Below are 18,115 nucleotides of genomic sequence, written 5' to 3'. Positions count from 1 at the left end.
AGCTCACAAACCAGCAGAACAACAGATACATACAACCATGATGACAGGCAAGAGAGAAAAGATAAGATGCTGACATAAGGGTGAGGGGGCTATCATGTCAGACAGACTAGGTTCTAATCCCAGCAGGGAGACAGAATAAGCAACACAAATTTGTAAACTAAATAAATATTCCAAAGAACTGCCCACAGATTACTTGCTAACTGCAAAGGGAAAAATGTCTTTTACAACGAAAGATCTAGCAGTCACCACGTTAACCAAACAATCAGATGTAGCCTCTCTAAAAATGAGACAACTTGAAACTTACTCATCTCCTTACGGGACAAAATATGAAATTCAGAGCATCATCCATAAAATACTTTGCCAAATATGCTTAACCTAAATTTAACCAAGACTTTAAATCTAACTTCCAGTTTATAAGAAATATAAGGGCTAGAGAACAAGTTAAATGATATCAGAAACAAACATTTAGACAATTCCAGAATATGGGACAGTTAGCTCTTAAAAAAGTCAATGTCAAAAAAAAGAAAAAAAAAGTAGGGGATTCTTCTTGAGCAAAAGAAACCAAAGAGTCATACAAACCAAAAATAACCTCTGAACTTTCAGCCAATCCTTGGTCAAACAAAAAAATTAACTATAAACAACATTTTGGGGATAAACAGCGAAATCTGGAATATAGTCTGGATATCAGGGAACATTAGGGAATTGATTTTTATTTTCTTAGGTGTGATAATGATATAATGGTATGTAAAAGAATATCTTTACTTTTGGAAGATGCATAGGAAACAACTTAGGGGTGATATGACATGGTGTGTGCAACTTTCAAATGAATCAGTCAAAACAGTGTGTGTGTGTGTGTGTGTGTGTGTGTGTGTGTGTGTGTGTGTGATAGAGAGGAAAAATATGGCAAAATGTTAACAATTGGGTTTAAGTTGTGAGTGTGAGGCTATTTACTGTCTAAGTCTTTCAACGTCCCTGTATGTTTGAACACTTTCATAATAAGAAGTTAGAAAATGGATGGCATGTTAGATGGAGATAAAAGCCATGGGGAAAAGTAAAGCATGGAAGGGGAATAAAGAGGACTGGGGAATGGAGGTGGGAGGTCATTTTTAATATAGTGTCAAGGAAACGTTTCAGCAAGGTAACATCAGAATCAAGACCGTGCAGATATTTGCAGGAAGCTACATGGAAGCAGGGGAAACAGCAAGTACAGAGGCAGGAACATGCCTGGCACGTTTGAGGGGCCAGTGTGGCAGAAGCAGTGAGAGGGAAGCACGGAAGTGAGAGAGGTCACAGGATGTCAGACCTGCGGGGCCTGGTAGGGCAGGAGCACCAATCAGTCAGAATAAGGGAGAGACGGCCGGTAGGGGTGTATGAGCCTTACTTATGGGCTACTGTAAAGACCTGGGCTTTCATGAGCAGTGAGAAGGGAAGTGATTGGAAGGTGGTGAGAAGAGGAATAAAGTGATCTAACTTATGCTTCACGAAGATCCCTATGGCTATTCTGTTGAAAACTGAAAGGACAAGCAGGAAGACCAATTAGAAGGCAACTACCAACAACCAGGATAAGAGATGCTGGTGGCTCACACCAGAGAGGGGGCAGTGGAGGTAGGCAGTGGTCAGACACTGGATATAGTCTCAAGGTAGAGCCAACGTGATTTCCTGATGGATTAAATGTGGGGCATGAGAAAAAACAGAAGAATGAAGGATAACTACAACACTACCCTGAACAACTGATGAAATGGAGTTGCCAGGACCTGAGAGAGGAAGACTACAGGAGAAGCATATTTGTGGGGAAAGGAGGCAAGGTCAGGGCTCAGTTTGGGGCCTGCTGGATTTGAGAGACTTACTAGTCATCCAACTGGGGTAGAGAGCCAGATATTTAAGTCTAGAGTTTAGGGGAAAGTTCTGGGCTGGATATATAAACGTGGATGTTGTAACCATAGAGAGGGTATTCAAAGCCGTAAGACTAGATGAGAAGACCAAAAAATGAGGACAAATAGAAAAAAGCAGAGGGCTGAGTCCTAGAATACTTCAAAAGTTTAAAGAGAAGGAAACGAGGAATCAGTGAAGAGATGGGGAATGTGTAACTAGTGAAGGCGAGTGTGGCATTCCACAAGTAGGTGAAGAAAATATTTCAGGGGAGGAAGGAGTAATGAACTATGTCAAATGCAGCTGACAGGTCAAATGAGATGAGGACAGAGAACTGATCATTAGATTTAGCAACCCAGAGGTTATTGAGAAGAGCAGTTTTCCTTGAGTGCAGGGTGACAAAGAGAAAGTCAAACAGGCACAGATTCAAGAGAAGATAGGAGGGACAAAAAAAGGGAGATGGGAGAAGAGAAATTGGAGAGAGAAAATGGAGACATGGTTTTCAAGGACTCATGCTGTAAAGGAAGAAGGGAAATGGGAGGAAGGCAGTTGAAAGGGAAGTGAGGTCAAGAAACTAATTTTAAAATGAAAAAAATAAAACCCAGCTTGGTAGAAAAAAATGAAGCAAACAGACCGTATTAGTCTCCTAGTGCTGCTATAACAAATTACCACAAACTTAATGGTTCATAGAACATAAATGTATTCTCTTGCAATTCATGAGTCAGAAGTCTAAAATCAAGGTGTCAGCTGGACTGCATTCTCTCTAGAGGCTTTACGGAATAATCTGTTTCTTTGCCTTTTTCAGGTTCTAGAGGCCACCTACAATCCTTGGCTTACGGTGCCTTCCTTCCATCACTCCAACCTCTTGTTTCTGTCATCACCTCTCCTGACTTTGGCCCTCCTGCATCCCTTTTATAAGGACCATTGTGATTACGTTGGGCCCACCCAGATAATCCAGGATAATCTCCCCATCTCAAGATCCTTAACTTAATCAAATCCACAACTGAAATCATGCCAAGCATCTTTTCCGACCACAACGCTATGAGATTAGAAATCAATTACAGGGAAAAAACTGTAAAGAACACAAACACATGGAGACTAAACAATATGTTACTAAACGAACCTTCACATTGCAAACTTTCAAAGATGCAAACATGCATCTGGTTCCAGCAAGGAACAAGAAGCTGTGCCATCAATGTCAGGCATGAGTGAAAGTGCAGCTTGCCCTCCGTCTCCTATTGCTCATGATCCTGCAGCTCTACCATCTCCCACCTTCTCTCCCTCCTCCAGTGAGTAACGCTTCTTTCCTGTTCACTCGATGCCAGCCCCTGTATGCCAGCTGTTGTACTGTACTACTGTACTTTTCAAGTGAGAAAAGACTAAAAATGTTTTATTTTTTGTTTTCTATGTATTATTTGTGTGAAAAGTATTAGAAACCTATTACAGTACAGTACTATATAGCCGATTATGTTAGTTGGGTACCTAGGCTAACTTTGTTGGACTTACGAACAAACTGGACTTACGAACACGCTCTCAGAACGGAACTCGTTCATATGTAGGGGACTTACTGTAGTTTCCTTTTGCTGCTGGGACAAATTACCACAAATTTAGTGGTTTAAAACAACACGAATTTATTCTCTTACGGTTCTGGATTTTAGAGTCTGAAATGTGTATCCCAGTGTTTCTGGGATAATGTCAAGGTATTCATAGGGCTGGCTCCTTCCTGAGACTCTGAGGGCAGAACGCCTTTTCTGGCTTCTAGGGGTGCGTTTCCTACATTTCTTATCATGTAAGAAATAGGCCTCTTCCTTCATCTTCCCAGCCAACAGCTTAGTGTCTTCAAATCTCTCACTGTTTCTGTCTTCACACTACCTTCTCCCTCTCTGAATGTTGTAGCAGTGTTATTTGTAATAGTCAAATAGTGGAAACAATCCAAATACCCATCAACTGGTGAATGGACAGACAAAATGTGGTTTATCCATAAGACTGAATACTATTCAGCAATAAAAAGAAATAAGTTATTTTAAAAAATGGATCACTGAGGAAATCAAAAAATACCTAGAGACAAATGACAATGAAAACATGACAATCCAAAACCTATGGGACGCAGCAAAAGCAGTTCTAAGAGGGAAGTTTGTAGCAATACAATCTTACCTCAGGAAACAAGAAAAATCTCAAATAAACAACCTAACCTTACACCTAAAGCAACTAGAAAAAGAAGAACAAACAAAACTTAAAGTTAGTAGAAGGAAAGAAATCATAAAGATCAGAGCAGAAATAAATGAAATAGAGTCAAAGAAAACAAGAGCAAAGATCAATAAAACTAAAAGCTGGTTCTTTGAGAAGATAAACAAAACCGATAAACCTTTAGCCAGGCTCATCAAGAAAAAAGAGAGAGGACTCAAATCAATAAAATTAGAAGCGAAAAAGGAGAAGTTACAAAGGACACCACAGAAATACAAAGGATCGTAAGAGACTACTACAAGCAATTATATGCCAATAAAATGAACAACCTAGAAGAAACGGACAAATGCTTAGAAAGGTACAACCTTCCAAGACTGAACCAGGAAGAAATAGAAAATATGGACAGACCAATCACAAGTAATGAAAGTGAAACTGTGATTTAAAAACTTCCAACAGGGCTTCCCTGGTGGCGCAGTGGTTGAGAGTCCGCCTGCCGATGCATGGGACACAGGTTTGTGCCCCGGTACAGGAAGATCCCACATGCCGCGGAGCGGCTGGGCCCGTGAGCCATGGCCGCTGAGCCTGCATGTCCAGAGCCTGTGCTCCACAGCGGGAGAGGCCACAACAGTGAGTGGCCCTCGTACAGTCTCCAGCTTCCTTGAGCCTCAGGCACTGCCTCCTCCTCTTTGCCACTCCCTTGTTCATTTCCTGTCTTTCCTTCTTTCTCCTGCCCCTGAATAAATGTATGCTCTAAATTCTATTCTTCTTTGGCACTCATATCACCTCAACTGACTGAAAAACAAAACAAAACAAAACAAAACTTCCAACAAACAGAAATCCAGGACTAGATGGTTTCACAGGCAAATTCTATCAAACATTTAGAGAAGAGTTAGCACCTCTCCTTCTCAAACTATTCCAAAAAACTGCAGAGGAAGGAACACTCCCAAGCTCATTCTGAGAGGCCACCATCACCCTAATACCAAACCAGAACTCAGCCATAAAAAAGAATGAAATAATGGCATTTGCAGTGACATGGATGGACCTAGAGATTGTCATACTGAGTGAAGTAAGTCATACAGAGAAAGACAAATATCATATATCGCTTATATGTGGAATCTAAAAATATGGTACAAATGAACCTACTTACAGAACAGAAATAGTCACAGATGTAGAAAACAAATTTATGGTTACCAAGGGGGAAATGTGGGGGGGGGGAGGGATAAACTGGGCGATTGGGAATGACATATACACACTACTATATATAAAACAGATAACTAATAAGAACCTACTGTACAGCACAGGGAACTCTACTCAACACTCTGTAATGACCTGTATAGGAACAGAATCTAAAAAAGAGTGGATATATGTATATGTATAACTGATTCACTTTGCTGTATAGCAGAAACTAACACAACATTGTAAATCAACTGTGCTCCAATAAAATTTAATTTAAAAAATGTTAAAAAATCATATCCACAAAGTCCCTTTTACCATGTAAAACAACATACTCACAGGTTCCAGATATCTTTGAGAGGGCCGTTATTCACAGAGATCATGCAGAAGAAAGGGTAAAAGTTGCTGAACAATGTACTCAAGCAGGTAAAGGGGCTGCCTTGCTGAGAGCATAGAGTCCATCCACAGCAAAAGGAAGGAAGACTAAGAACACAGGCAAAGACGCAGGTAGGGGAGAAGGTGCACTGGTGGACTTGCGGATATCTTTTTTTTTTTTTTTTTTTGTGTTACGCGAGCCTCTCACTGCTGTGGCCTCTCCCGTTGCGGAGCACAGGCTCCGGACGCGCAGGCCCAGCGGCCATGGCTCACGGGCCCAGCCGCTCCGCGGCATGTGGGATCCTCCCGGACCGGGGCACGAACCCGTGTCCCCTGTATTGGCAGGCGGACTCCCAACCGCTGCGCCACCAGGGAAGCCCGTGGATATCTTTTGATTGCTTTTATTTTCTTAGTAAAATAGGAAGCCGCTAGGGACTTCCCTGGTGGTCCAGTGGGTAAGACTCCACGCTCCCAATGCAGGGGGCCGGAGTTTGATACCTGGACAGGGAACTAGATCCCTCATGCATGCCAGGACTAAGAAGTCCACATGCCGCAACTAAGACCCGGAGCAGCCAAAACAAACAAATAAATAAATAAATAATCTTTTAAAAATTAAAGGAAGCAGCTAAAAACCAAAAACTCAGCAGGTAAGGGTGAGGGCTGGGGAGGAGGTATTGGAGATTTCAGGAGAGAAAGGAAGATATGAAATCATCATCTAAAAGGAGAGTGGATGAACCAGGGAATACAGCATGAATGCTGGGCAGCTTTAGGGTCCCCTTGAGACCACTGGGTGCAAGCAGAGTAGGCAGAGTAGGGATTAACCAGAGTTGTGATTTTGTCAAGCAAGTTTAAGGAGGCAAGAAGAGGGCAAGTGGTTTTGGGCATATGAAAGGGAGTGATTACACCAAACGACCACTGAATGTAAGCTAAGTAAGGAGGGGAACAAGGGCAGAGAGGTGAGAGACAGTGAAAAGTAGAAGAATACAGGTCTGCTGGGTCAAAGGATTGTTGGAGTCGGGGAACAAGAGGGAGTAAGCTGGAAAGACAGGAGTGATTGAGGCGGGGTGCACTGAGATGACAGAGTGGTGCAGCGACAAGGTCTAGGGTGTGACCACGGTGGAGAGTGGCTATGGCCTATGAGAGTAGGCCAAGAAACAAGATCCTCGGAAGGCAGAGATGAAGGAACTGAGAGACCTGGGGAGAGAGTTTCCAGATTTAAGAATCAGAAGGCTTGGCTTCAAACTCCAGCTCCTTCACTTACTAACTGGAGAAATTTTAAGTAAATGCTCTAAGGGTTTGCTTCTTCATCCTCCAAAGGAGAATAAGAATGTATATCTCAGCTGGTTCAGAATTGGTGATATGAAAAAAATATGCATAATATCACACACATTTTATAGGAACACATTAAAAATAGCGACACACAAAAAACACTATAAGGTTGCCCATGTAAGGGGAAGGGAAAGAATGAAGAGTGGGGATAAAAGAGAATTAAAAATACAAGAACAACTTCACATGTTTCCCTGATAGCTTCCCACAAGCTAAAGAGTATGATTAACATAACTCTCAGCTGAGGTCAAAACAAACAAAAATGAAGAAAGTAAAAATAGGAAGGAGGCAACAGACATTTTTAGAGACCGAATCAAGAGGACTTGTGACTACTTGAATGTGGGCACTGCAACCAACGTAAGGAAGGGAGTTGGACCTTGGGACAAGAGAAAAACAGAAATAGAAAGCACTAAAGGAGGAATTTGTCTAAGAGGGGAACTCAGAATGGGAATTAGAGGCACACCTTATTTCTCAGAATTGTCTTTCCCTGATTTCTCTCCTTCCCTTTACATTCCCTCCCCATTTCTCTCCTTCCCTTCCCATTATACATTCATTCATTCAGCAGATGGTTACTGAACTCAAAAACACTTTCGGTATCCATCTCAACTCCTACTCATTTTTCAACCCCTCTGATCTGGCTCCCACGCCCACCACCACAGCTTCATGTTGCCAAAACCAATCGTCACTTTTCGGGCTTCATCCCTCTTGAGAGTCAACAGCACTTGAAACACTCTTGGCTTCTACAACACCACTCTTTTCTGAGTTTTTCTAGCTCTTCCTTCTCTAACCAGCTTCTAAATGTTGGTCCCAAGTATTTTCTCTACAGGATCTTCCTAGTGTTCTCACCTGTTCCCATGGTTCTGCCATCTATATGATGATGATGACCAAATTTACTTCTCAGTCCACAGGCCACTTCCCTGAGCAGCCCATATCACTGCCCTGAGTGTCAAGCTCTTAGCCACGTGATTATTGACCCTTTCACCTGACTCAGGTAAGTCACTTACCACATCCAAAATGTAACTAAATTTCCAAACCTCTTACCAAGACCTACAAAGGCCCTGACTACCTGCCCGACCTCACTCACTGTTCAGTTACAAAATCCTGGTCCTCGCCCATGTCAGTCTCTTTCTCTTTTGCCCGTTTTTTGTACTTGCTCCTTCTGCCTGAACACGTTCCCCAGAATCTTGCTTAAAGATCTTCCCTGACTCCCTAATCTAAAGGGACCCTCCCCCGACTCTGCTTTTCTCAATCTGAGTACTCAGCCTCATCTGTAATTATTTCGTTTCCTGTCTGTCTCCCGAACTAAAATACATGCTCTAAGAGGGTGGGATCTTATCTGTTTTGTTCTTTGCTATATTTATGCATCTGACAAAGGCTCTGGCCCGGGGCTTCCCTGGTGGCGCAGTGGTGGAGAGTCCGCCTGCCAATGCAGGGGACAGGGTTCGTGCCCCGGTCCGGGAGGATCCCACATGCCGCGGAGCGGCTGGGCCCGTGAGCCATGGCCGCTGAGCCAGCGCGTCCGGAGCCTGTGCTCCGCAACGGGAGAGACCACAACAGTGAGAGGCCCGCGTACCGCAAAAAAAAAAAAAAAAAAAAAAAGAAAGAAAGAAAGAAAAAGGTTCTGGCCCGAAGGGGGCCCTCAATACTAGTTGAATGAATGTAAAAATAAATACATGCGTATTAAGCATACAGCAGTAACCACAATACTTCCATGGCCCTGAACTAACGTGCATTCCAGGAAAACCTCCTTTTAAAGAGACACCGCGCAAAATGTAGGAGCCCAGAGAGTAAGGCGTCCCACATCCGGCTCACAGCGGCAAGAGCGGCGCGGGCCGAAGCCGCGTCCTGATTGGCCGAACGCACCCGCCCGCCCACCCTGCGCCGGCCCTCCTCTCCCCCATACCGCCTGCCTCTACTTCAGCCGGCGGAGAACAAGGCCAACGACAAGGCCGAGAATAGCCGCTCTTCCGGCTCAGGCCAGCCCGCCAGCCCCGCCACCCGGAGCACCTCTTCGCACCGGGCCCTTCCCGCCCGCCTCCCACCCACTCAGCCTCACCGGGCCAGGGAGGTCCCATCTTATCCTCCGCGTCTCCAGAGTTGGTTTTAAATCGCCCGCCGAGACGCCTGAGCGTAATAACGGCCGTGATGACGCCACCGTGGGCGGGGCCAGAGGCGCGCCTGCGCAGACCGCCTTGGTCCTTCCTCCGCGCGAAAAGGGTCGTGACGCGCCGCGTGGAAGTGAGACGGCAGGGATTGAGCGCTCCGAGCTCGGGTCCTGGGTGGACTGTAATGGATCCATGGACGCCCCCGCCACCTCCCGGGAAATAGTATGAAAACTCCCTCCTTTCGAGCGCTAGACGCAGAACTGGGCGCTAGGACCCACCCAGCGTGGAGCGGAGCGGGCAAGGGCTCTACTTTCACGGAATTTACATACTAGTGGGGGAGGCAGGTGACTGAGGAAACAAAGGTTGATTTTCCCATCGCGACCTGTGCTATAAGGGCAGCAAAACACTAGGAGGTAGAAAGTGATGATGGGGTGTGGGAGGAAGGTGAGAGGTAGCCGACACCGGAATGAGGAGTGTTCCAGGCAGGGAAAGAACAGATGCAAAATGTTGTGTGTACATTTTTTTTTTTAAATGAAGACCATCGTTTTTATTGATTCTTGCGAAAAGATTCCTGGATATCTTCCTCCCTTTCAAAAAAAATAAGGTTAAGGTCGGAAGTGAGACAAGTATAATGTGCCATCCATCTGTTCATTCTGCTTCATCTCATCCCAAAAACTGTATTACAGGAGCAGAGGCCAGGGCGGTTCCCCCAAATATCCCTCGAACATCCTATAATGTCTTAACACACGTATGGCATTTTATACCGTGCTTCTTCTCCAAGGTGCTGTTGGCATTCAGGGTGAAACAACGCTTGGCCTGTGGGACTCCTGCTCAGCGTCCCTGACACGATTTTCTCGCTAAATGCCAAGGGTGCCCCTCAATCGTTTTGGCAACCAAAGAAGTACCACCTTGTTGAAAACGACTTTTTAAGCCTATTTATTTTTTGCACGAAGTTGTTCTCCCAGTGACCACCTTCAAATCTTTAGTGTAAGGCAGTGTGGGATAGAAGAAAGGAAACAAATTTACCCAGGAACCCAAATCAGCACCCAGGGGTCATTCTGGACGCCTCCCTCTCCCTCACTCTTCACACACGATCCATTGCTGAGCTCTTTTTACTTCCTAAAAATCTCTTCTATCCCGCATCTCTTTTCATCCATATTTCCTTCTCGCTGGTCCGCAGCAGCCCCAAACCTGCTCTGACCCGCTTCTCCTTGGGCCCAGGGTGGTGGTTGCTAAGTACAAAACCGACCTGTCGCTTCCTCCCAAAGTCCAAAATGCTTCAAAGGTGCCATTGCTCAGGGAGATTCTAAAATGATCTACAAGGCCCTCCTGGGCCTGGTCCCCACAGCCTTTCCAGCCTCACTTTGCACCTTGCCTCCATTTTCTCCTTGCCCTCCAGTCACTGGGCCTCCTTTCAGACTAGCCCTCACGGTGCCAGCTCTCACCACGGGGCCTCTGCATGTGCCACGTCTTCTACGTAGGATCCTCTCCATCCTCATCTTCACCGAGTTAACTCCTGTCAGATTTCAGCTCATATCACTTCCTCAGGGAGGCCTTCCCTGGTAGGCTCAAGTGTCCTTACTGGAGGCTTTAGTGGAACTTGTCACCCTTGTTTTTTTTGTTAATTTTCACTGGAGTATAGTTGATTTACAATGTTGTGTGAGTTTCAGGTGTACAGCAAAGTGAATCAGTTATACATATATCCACTTTTTTTAGATTCTCTTCCCATATAGGTAACCTTTTACATCTGCTGGGGGGACTATTTCATATCTGTCTCCTGCATAGACTGTCAGCCCCATGAGGACAAAGCGTGTCTTTGCTCACCATTGTTTTCCCAGGGCCTGATGCTAGCGCCGGATACAGCAAGTGCTTAAATATGTACTGAATGAAAAAAGTTCGAAGAAAAGCTTAATCCTGGATTGGGCGTCTTAACCTCTCTGGGCCCCATTTTCTTCCCTATTTATAAAACAGTGATGATAATACCTCCCCCCGCCCCCTGCCCGCACTGGGCTTTGAACTGGCTTGGAACTCTTAGCAGAGGAAGGCTCCTAGGAGACCCATCAGCCATTGGCTGAGGTGTGAAGCTGTCCGGTGGTTGTAGTGGAGCCTCCTGAGCTGAGTGCCTGGGGCTCCGTGTGCAGTGCCAACTGCACCCCCTGCATTTCTGTAGGCCAGGCCCGCCTGGTGCAGGCAGGTCTTTCACCTCCCGTTCTGAATGTCTTCTTTGTCTGCGGGGATTAGGACTACTAGGCGGGTGCCAAGAGATCCGTTCAACACTGGTATCAGTGGCCTGCAAAGCTCAACTCTTCTGTCCACAAAAGTAGTGGGGCCCCTCCTCCACCCCTCATCTGCCAGAAAAGTGCTGGAGCCATTCCCCTTCCCTATTTTTCACTCCTCACCCAGATTCTAATTCCCCAAAATGGATGCCAAACAGCCTTAGTTTAGGTGAGGAATAATAGTGTTATCAGCTGGCTACCTGAACAGTCTTTTGGCTGAAATTTGCCCTGACCTTCCAGCCTGCAGCTGGCTTATATCAATGTAGTTCATGATATAAACCACCAAGTCACTGGGGTTCAACAGGGCATGTAGTTGAAATGGCTTTGCATTTGTTTTGGCGTCTGAGCAAATGCCTTTAATTTTTGTATGTGATATAAAATTCCTGACCTCCTAAGGACTGGACTACGAACCAACAATTTCTATCTTCCAGAATTCCCAGACAATAACATACCACCCTTTATGTTAAAATTAATATAGTTTATCTTAAAATTAATATCATGCTTTTTGCTTTTCAAAACACTGTAACCCCTACATCTTATTCCCAAGATCGTGCTGGAAGGTTGCTAGGACGGGTACTTTCTTCCAGGCTCTGCCACTTATGAGCTATGTATACTCCTTCTGAGCCTGTTTCCTCGTAGGCAAAATGGAGGGGTTAAAGCACCCACTTCGTGGGGTTATAGTGTGAAGATTAAATGAGTTACCAGATGTGCAGAACAGTGCCTGGACCATTGGCAATGCTCGATGAATGCTAAGTATTCCCATTACTATAATCGCTGTTATATCCTGGGTGCCAGCCAGGTATTGTTTAGAATAAAATTGAGCTTCCTGAGTATCTGGAAGCTTCCCCTTTCATTGTAAGAGTATTCCCAGAGCACAACAGCTCTGTTCTTCCCATTAATACTTGTTTTCTCTATACTCTTTCTTATACTCTCTGCCCCACCCAAGCTTTGCTGACTGTTCCCTTTGTATTCTTCCGCCCACTCATAACTTTACATTTTCTTCCTTGTCTTGTACTAGACTAGAAACCACCCAGTCCTAGATCATACCACCTTCTTTCTACCTGCTAGGCCTGTGCCCTCTGGAGTTTATATATGTTGTTTGTAGACATTAAGACCTTTTAATTTGGCTGATATTTTGGTTTGGACACCATGAAAACGAACAACTTAGGTGTTCCTTAAGATTCTGAATTACTCTTTTCTGGTTACCGGCCATGCCACTGGGAAACCACAGGGCAGACTGATTCAAGGTACACTGAGAAACACCAGGATGTACTGGATGAAGCGATCAGGGTAACGTGAACTTCTTGGGAACAGGCATGTGAGAATGCTGATCTGCTGGTATTGCAGGTTCCAACCGATACAGAAAATAATCTTCTTTATTGATTTGGAAGTAAAACACCAGCAAATTATTTTCTAAACAAAAAGCATATGTATTTTTAAATTAATTATTTTTGTCTGCGTTGGGTCTTTGTTGCTGCACGTGGGCTTTGTCTAGTTGTGGTGAGGGGAGCTACTCTTCGTTGCGATGCGCGGGCTTCTCACTGCGGTGGCTTCTCTTGTTGCGGAGCACAGGCTGTAGGCGCGCGGGCTTCACTAGTTGTGGCACGTGGGCTCAGTAGTTGTGGCACACAGGCTTAGTTGCTCCGCGGCATGTGGGATCTTCCCAGACCAGGGCTCGAACCCGTGTCCCCTGCATTGGCAGACAGATTCTCAACCACTGCACCACCAGGGAAATCCCAAAAAACATGTGGATGTTTTTAAAACACCAAAATCCCACCAGCATAGAACCAACCATCATCACATCTGCTCTTGAAAGCTGTACCTGGCAGATAGCAGCTGACAACGCGAGAACACAGCAGCTCTCGTGCAGCAGTGGGAGCCCCAAATATTGGCTGGCATCAGCTTCTGGGACACTTGTAATTGATTTTTGCTGCGGGGAGGGTGTGGATTCTATAACCAAAGCCTACGAGGCCAGCACCTAAACCCCCCATGAGGTCACATTAAATGTGGGGCAAGGTTCTCCTCCCCCGAAGATCTTCCTGGCAGTGCTGGGTAGGAACAGCACTGGTATTTCCAAAACAACCACACCCACAACTAGAGTCACATTTCTTAACACTCCTCCCCAGGATGCCCAGGGCTTTGAAAGAGGGGGAAATATACCAATCATATCGCCAGAATTATGACTTTGTTAGAGCTGAACTGATTCACAGTCCCTTCCTGTCCAGCCCTGGCAGTGGGCCTGGATTGTGATGACCCCGCTTTGCAAACCCACACACGCAGTTCAAATAATCCCTTTGTCTTCTTTGAAAAGAGAATACAAAGGCATTACCAGACTGAGAAAAAGCACAGCTGCACGTGGTAGCTAAACCTTCTTTCCATTTAACAAATAAGTGGCTCCCCTCAGAAACCGTAATTGTTCATCTCAGAGCCCCCCAAAAGACTGTCCTCCTTAAGGGTTTTATAATGTTTCCAGGCACTGAGGAGGTCATCAGATGTTGACGATGTAATTAATTTTAGTAAATCCATTATTTCAATTATGGGACAGGCCACTGTTGACTTAATATTTGTCTGTGAGTCAAGTTATTTGGGTAGTATTGGAGTTCTTTTCAGATGCATAAAACAGCTATATTATCTTGCACGTATCATATGAAAATAGGGCTAAATTAAGAAAATGGCAAATAAACATCTTGGTTATATCTTCAAATAGTGGAGGTCTGAAAAATTCGATTAAAATACGAGAAGCTACCATCACAGTATTTGGGATAAAATGGAGTGCTATCAGCTTGGATATGAGTTGGGCTGAGTTCAATAAGGAAACCAGTTTACAAGGGATGTGCTCGGAGTCGTTCACAAAAGAAGGAATCAGCTGGAATGGAAGTATTCTCTGGTTCTCTGACTTCCAGTGTTGCTACAAAACCCAACTCCACAGGCCTCTTCTGGATCTCAACTCTTTAGCAGCAAGATCCTCCCATAACATCTGTTACCCTGGGCCCTCTTGGGGTCATGATGAAAGTTAAGTCAGGAGAAGAAAACTTCAAAGACCCAGCCTCGATTAGGCCCTGCAGACTGGACCCCTCCTCACGACCACTTCACGTACTCCTAAGTGTCTTAGTCTATCATAGTCCCCACTGGCAAGGTGAAGATCACATATACTGCTGATGTGTCTGAAAAAATAAAGTCTTTTGCAGCCTGAGAATCAGAAATACCTTCTCCCGCTTTCTAATGGCCTGTACATTAATGTGTCCCAGCCAGCGAGGCACAGGGCAGAGCTTTCACCTGGGTCAGAAGGTTGTGGAACTCTTCCACTGCCTGTGAATGTGCCATGGGGTTTAGCACCAGGTGTTGGAAGAGATTGACGGGCTCAGCATTACGAAATGTCTTAGGGATCGGGATGGTCAGGGGCAGAAAGGTGTTACCAATGAGGAAATGATGGAGGGACCTTCTCTGGAGGCCTTGGCCCAAGAACCAGAGGATGTCCTGGAGCCGCTGGGAGAGCATGCCATGCCGCCAGTCTGTTAGGGGCAGCTGCAGCAACAGGTGCATGAGGGCTGTTTTGAAGTGGTAAGAGGTGAGGATGGGGTGGCATGCTCCCTGGGGTAGACTCTGAAGGTCCCGGAGACTCAAAATGATCTGGAGGCACTTGAGGTGACAGGTGTTCTCGGGAGCAAAACGCCCGACCAGCTTTAGGAACAAGTGCTCACAGGCTGCAAAGGACTCGGGCCAGTCCACGCTGGTGAGCTGTTCCTGGTCAGGGGCCTGACTCACCAGGTAGACCAAGGTGTCTTCCTGTTGCACACCCAGGACCAGGCGGATTGAGAGAAAGCGGCCTGAGCGGTAGTCCAGCCTGAGCTTGCAGGAGGTGGCGGACGGCGGCAGGCTGAGCTTGAAGTCATACTTGTGGGCCACGAGGGCCCAGGCGTTGCCCACCATGTTCCGGAACCACTGCACGGTCTTACACACATCCAGGTAGGAGCCGGTGCAGAGAGCCGCCTTGATGGAGCTGTTACACTTGCCCAGGAGGGCTGAGTGGTCCCTGTGGTGGTGCACCAGGCACAACACGTCCCCCAGAAGCTTCTCGCGCTTGCACACGCATTCCGACTCGACCCGCACGCGGCCACAGCGGCGGCCTAGGGCCAGATCCCTCATCTCCAGCGCAAACATAGTGCCCTGCGGGGGAACAATGGGCACCAGGATGTCAAATTTCTGGGTCTCGTGGAGGGTTCCCCATTTCTCGAAGGCAGCCCCGATGCCCAGGCAGTCCTCCAACTGTGGGTGAGCCTCCCGGCGGCTGAGCACCTGACAGGCCTTGATGAGGTCGTCCACAAAGCTCTCCACGAACTCGCAGGTGCAGGGCAGGTCCCGGGTGACGTTCTGGATGTGGTGTTTGTGAAAGGATTCCAGGACCTCCCTCTGGGGGAAGTCGGTAAACCAGTTGTAGGAGGTGACAGGCACGACACGGACCTCCTCCGTCTCATCATCGCTGCTGGAATCAAAGGCCGGCTCGTGCTGCATGTTCTGTTGCAGGAGCTCAAAGATGAGAAAAAAGCAAAAGAGGCCAGCGTTCCACAGGTTTCCCAGCATCCAGCCCAGCGGCCCCTCGTGGCCATCCGCCTGGAACGGCCGCCCCCTGTCTTTCTTCCCCGGCACTAACTGGTCACTGGATGTGTCTCCTCTCCAGAAGTTCTCTGCCTTCTGCTGCTCCTCAGCTGCTCGCTTCCTCTCTTCAAACTCTAGTTCTAACTGGCGCATCTCCTCACTCATCCGCTTCTCCAGCTGCCGACTTCTGGCTAGTGTGTCCAGGTCCATCCGGTCACTGACCATCAAAGGGTGGTGCACAACGTACATCACTGCCAAGAACAGAAGGCTTATCACAGCCATTGGAGGCCTCTGCATCTAGAGAAGTAGGAGGATGGGAGTTAGTGGTGATCTTCGGGATTCATCTGCTCTCCAGCGCGTATTCCCCATAGCGCTGGAACCCCAAATCCTGGAAGCCAGCTACTCAGGAGGAACTGTAAGCTCACAGAGCTGGGGTTGGACAGAGCAAGGGCGGCCTGCCTGGGAGGATTTGGGGAAAAAGGGGGGCAGCAGGATGTACCACCCAGCCTCTCTACTGCTTTCCTTCCACATGGTGTGGGTGGTATCCAGAATATGGACATGGGACTCTCTTCATTCCTAGGATGGGGAGGGGGACCCTGTTCCAGGGTGGCTTCACCCAACTCATCAGTCCACCATGGGCACCAGATGTGCCCTGCTTATCCCAGAGGCTCCCTTCCATGGGCAGAAAGCACTGGTCTGCCTGGGCAACACCTTTCTTCTTGCCAGGCCGTCAGCCCCACGCCAAGTGGGATGCTGTAGCATCCTACTTCCTCTGTGACTCCACAATCCTCATTCAGCTCAGCCTGTGTCATCAGACTGCTCAGCAGCTCCTCCACTCCCGCGCCCAGTGGGCCAACCCCCTGGGGGGGGGGCCTGCCAAGGAGGCACAGTGCCACCAGCCACTTCTCCACACCTGCTGCTGTGCTCTCTGAGGTCCTACCGGGGCTGCCGGATACCCCATTGGTGGGCCAGACCCAAAGGCAGGCACAGCTCCACCTCTTGGCCCAGGAAACTTCGTGAAGAACTGGATGCCCAAGGCCTCCTGAGAGCCCGCAGGAGTGGGTTCCTCTGCCTACCCATCCACCACAAAGGCCTGATGCTTCCTGCACTCACCCCACCTGTTCACAAGCTACTGGGCTTACCGAGATCATGAAGGACCAGCCGCGTGGGCGCTGAAGCCAGGTGGGGGGCTCTCCTCCCTTTGGAACTCGTCCTTGCTTAGTCTCACCGCCCTCTCCAGGAGCCCTGTTAAAATTTACAACGGGGCTTCCCTGGTGGCGCAGTGACTGAGCGTCCGCCTGCCGATGCAGGGGACACGGGTTCGTGCCCCGGTCCAGGAAGATCCCACATGCTTGCGTACCGCAAAAAAAAAAAAAAAAAAAATTTACAACGTACCTGGGGGCTTGGCTCAAAGCCATGTGCCTCCCCACCCCCCATTCATAACTTCCCCAAATTCCACGCCTAGAGATCTGAGCTCTCATCCACCTATTTAGACCAAGCCAACTCGTTTCTCCCGGGACCTGGGACCAGGTTACTCACGGTAGGCGTTAGCACGAGCACGGTCTTAAAGAGCCCGCGCGGCCTGACCGTCCCCGCCTTCTCCCCCGCACGGTGGGGGCTCCGGGTTCCTCGCCGGGTCCGCCCGCGGACGTGGCCCCGCTCCCCTCTCCCGGGGAGCACACCATGTTTATCCAAGGGTCCGATTGTCTGTGAGCGGCGGGCCCCGAGACCCCACGGTGCCGCGCGCCGCTCCGAGGGCGCCAGCCGGATAACGCGCTCCCGCGGTCCAGGCTCCGCCCAGCCCCGCCCAGCCCCGCCCACCCAAATCCCCGCCGCGCAGCGAGCGCTCAGCAGGAGTCCAACCCTGGGGCCGGGTGACCCTTCTCGTCAGCGCGCGCAGTGTGTCCGCCGCTTTGCCTCCCAAGGCCCTGCGGAGGGGCTGTGGCCACAGACTCGCTGCTGAGGGGCGCTCACGCCGCAGGCGATCAGCCTCCCTAGAGTCGCGCAAGGGGGCACTGCAGGGCCGGCTGTCAGCTTCACTCAGCTGGGTTCGATGGAGAATACACTTAATGGGATTTTAGAATACACTGACAGGGAGGATGATGGTTGCATAACCAAGAAAGCATGGGGGGACCGTCATTCCCACTTCAGGCTGGCCCTGCGCAAAATGGTAGTTCCCAACTAGGGTCCTTGGACTCTTTAATCAATAGA

General features: G+C 47.9%; 2 protein-coding genes across 8 annotated transcripts in view; both read right to left on the bottom strand.

The window, feature by feature from the left end:
* NCAPH (non-SMC condensin I complex subunit H) overlaps positions 1 to 9,056 on the bottom strand; it is a 36,154-nt gene extending 27,098 nt beyond the window's left edge. Inside the window, exon 1 of one of the 2 annotated variants that reach the window (XM_032653529.1) lies at positions 8,984 to 9,056. In XM_032653529.1, the coding sequence (XP_032509420.1) occupies positions 8,984 to 9,002 (19 nt within the window). In that variant the 5' untranslated portion in view covers positions 9,003 to 9,056. Of the gene's footprint in view, positions 1 to 7,773; positions 7,889 to 8,983 lie in introns of those variants that run through there. The other variant, XM_032653530.1, reaches the window with a different exon arrangement.
* Positions 9,057 to 12,667: 3,611 nt separating this feature from the next.
* Positions 12,668 to 17,699, bottom strand: ITPRIPL1 (ITPRIP like 1). Of its 6 annotated transcripts, none has more exons than XM_032653626.1 (3): positions 17,444 to 17,699; positions 17,047 to 17,255; positions 12,668 to 16,201 (listed from the first exon to the last, which is right to left on the bottom strand). In XM_032653626.1, the coding sequence occupies exons 2-3, from the start codon at positions 17,053 to 17,055 to the stop codon at positions 14,543 to 14,545; spliced, it is 1,668 nt and encodes a 555-aa protein (XP_032509517.1). In that variant the 5' UTR covers positions 17,056 to 17,255; positions 17,444 to 17,699; the 3' UTR covers positions 12,668 to 14,542. The 6 variants fall into 6 exon arrangements, with proteins under 6 accessions (XP_032509517.1, XP_032509515.1, XP_032509516.1 ...); XM_032653624.1 differs by having other exon boundaries at positions 12,674 to 15,475; positions 15,605 to 16,201; positions 17,047 to 17,662; XM_032653625.1 differs by having other exon boundaries at positions 12,674 to 15,791; positions 15,960 to 16,201; positions 17,047 to 17,662.
* Positions 17,700 to 18,115: the final 416 nt, after the last annotated feature.

This window comes from Phocoena sinus, chromosome 13 (genome assembly GCF_008692025.1).
Source record: "Phocoena sinus isolate mPhoSin1 chromosome 13, mPhoSin1.pri, whole genome shotgun sequence".
NCBI lineage: Eukaryota > Metazoa > Chordata > Mammalia > Artiodactyla > Phocoenidae > Phocoena > Phocoena sinus.
The sequence above is the reverse complement of the archived record's forward strand: the minus strand, read 5'-3'. Positions and strand labels throughout refer to the sequence as shown.

What these genes read in the sequence shown, in the direction of transcription:
- ITPRIPL1 (XM_032653623.1), bottom strand. Translation starts at nt 17,385, where the DNA reads ATGAGAGCTCAGATCTCTAGGCGTGGAATTTGGGGAAGTTATGAATGG. An exon ending in GCTGGTCCTTCATGATCTCG is followed by an intron (nt 16,202 to 17,046) that starts GTAAGCCCAGTA and finishes CTACTTCTCTAG; the next exon opens with ATGCAGAGGCCTCCAATGGC.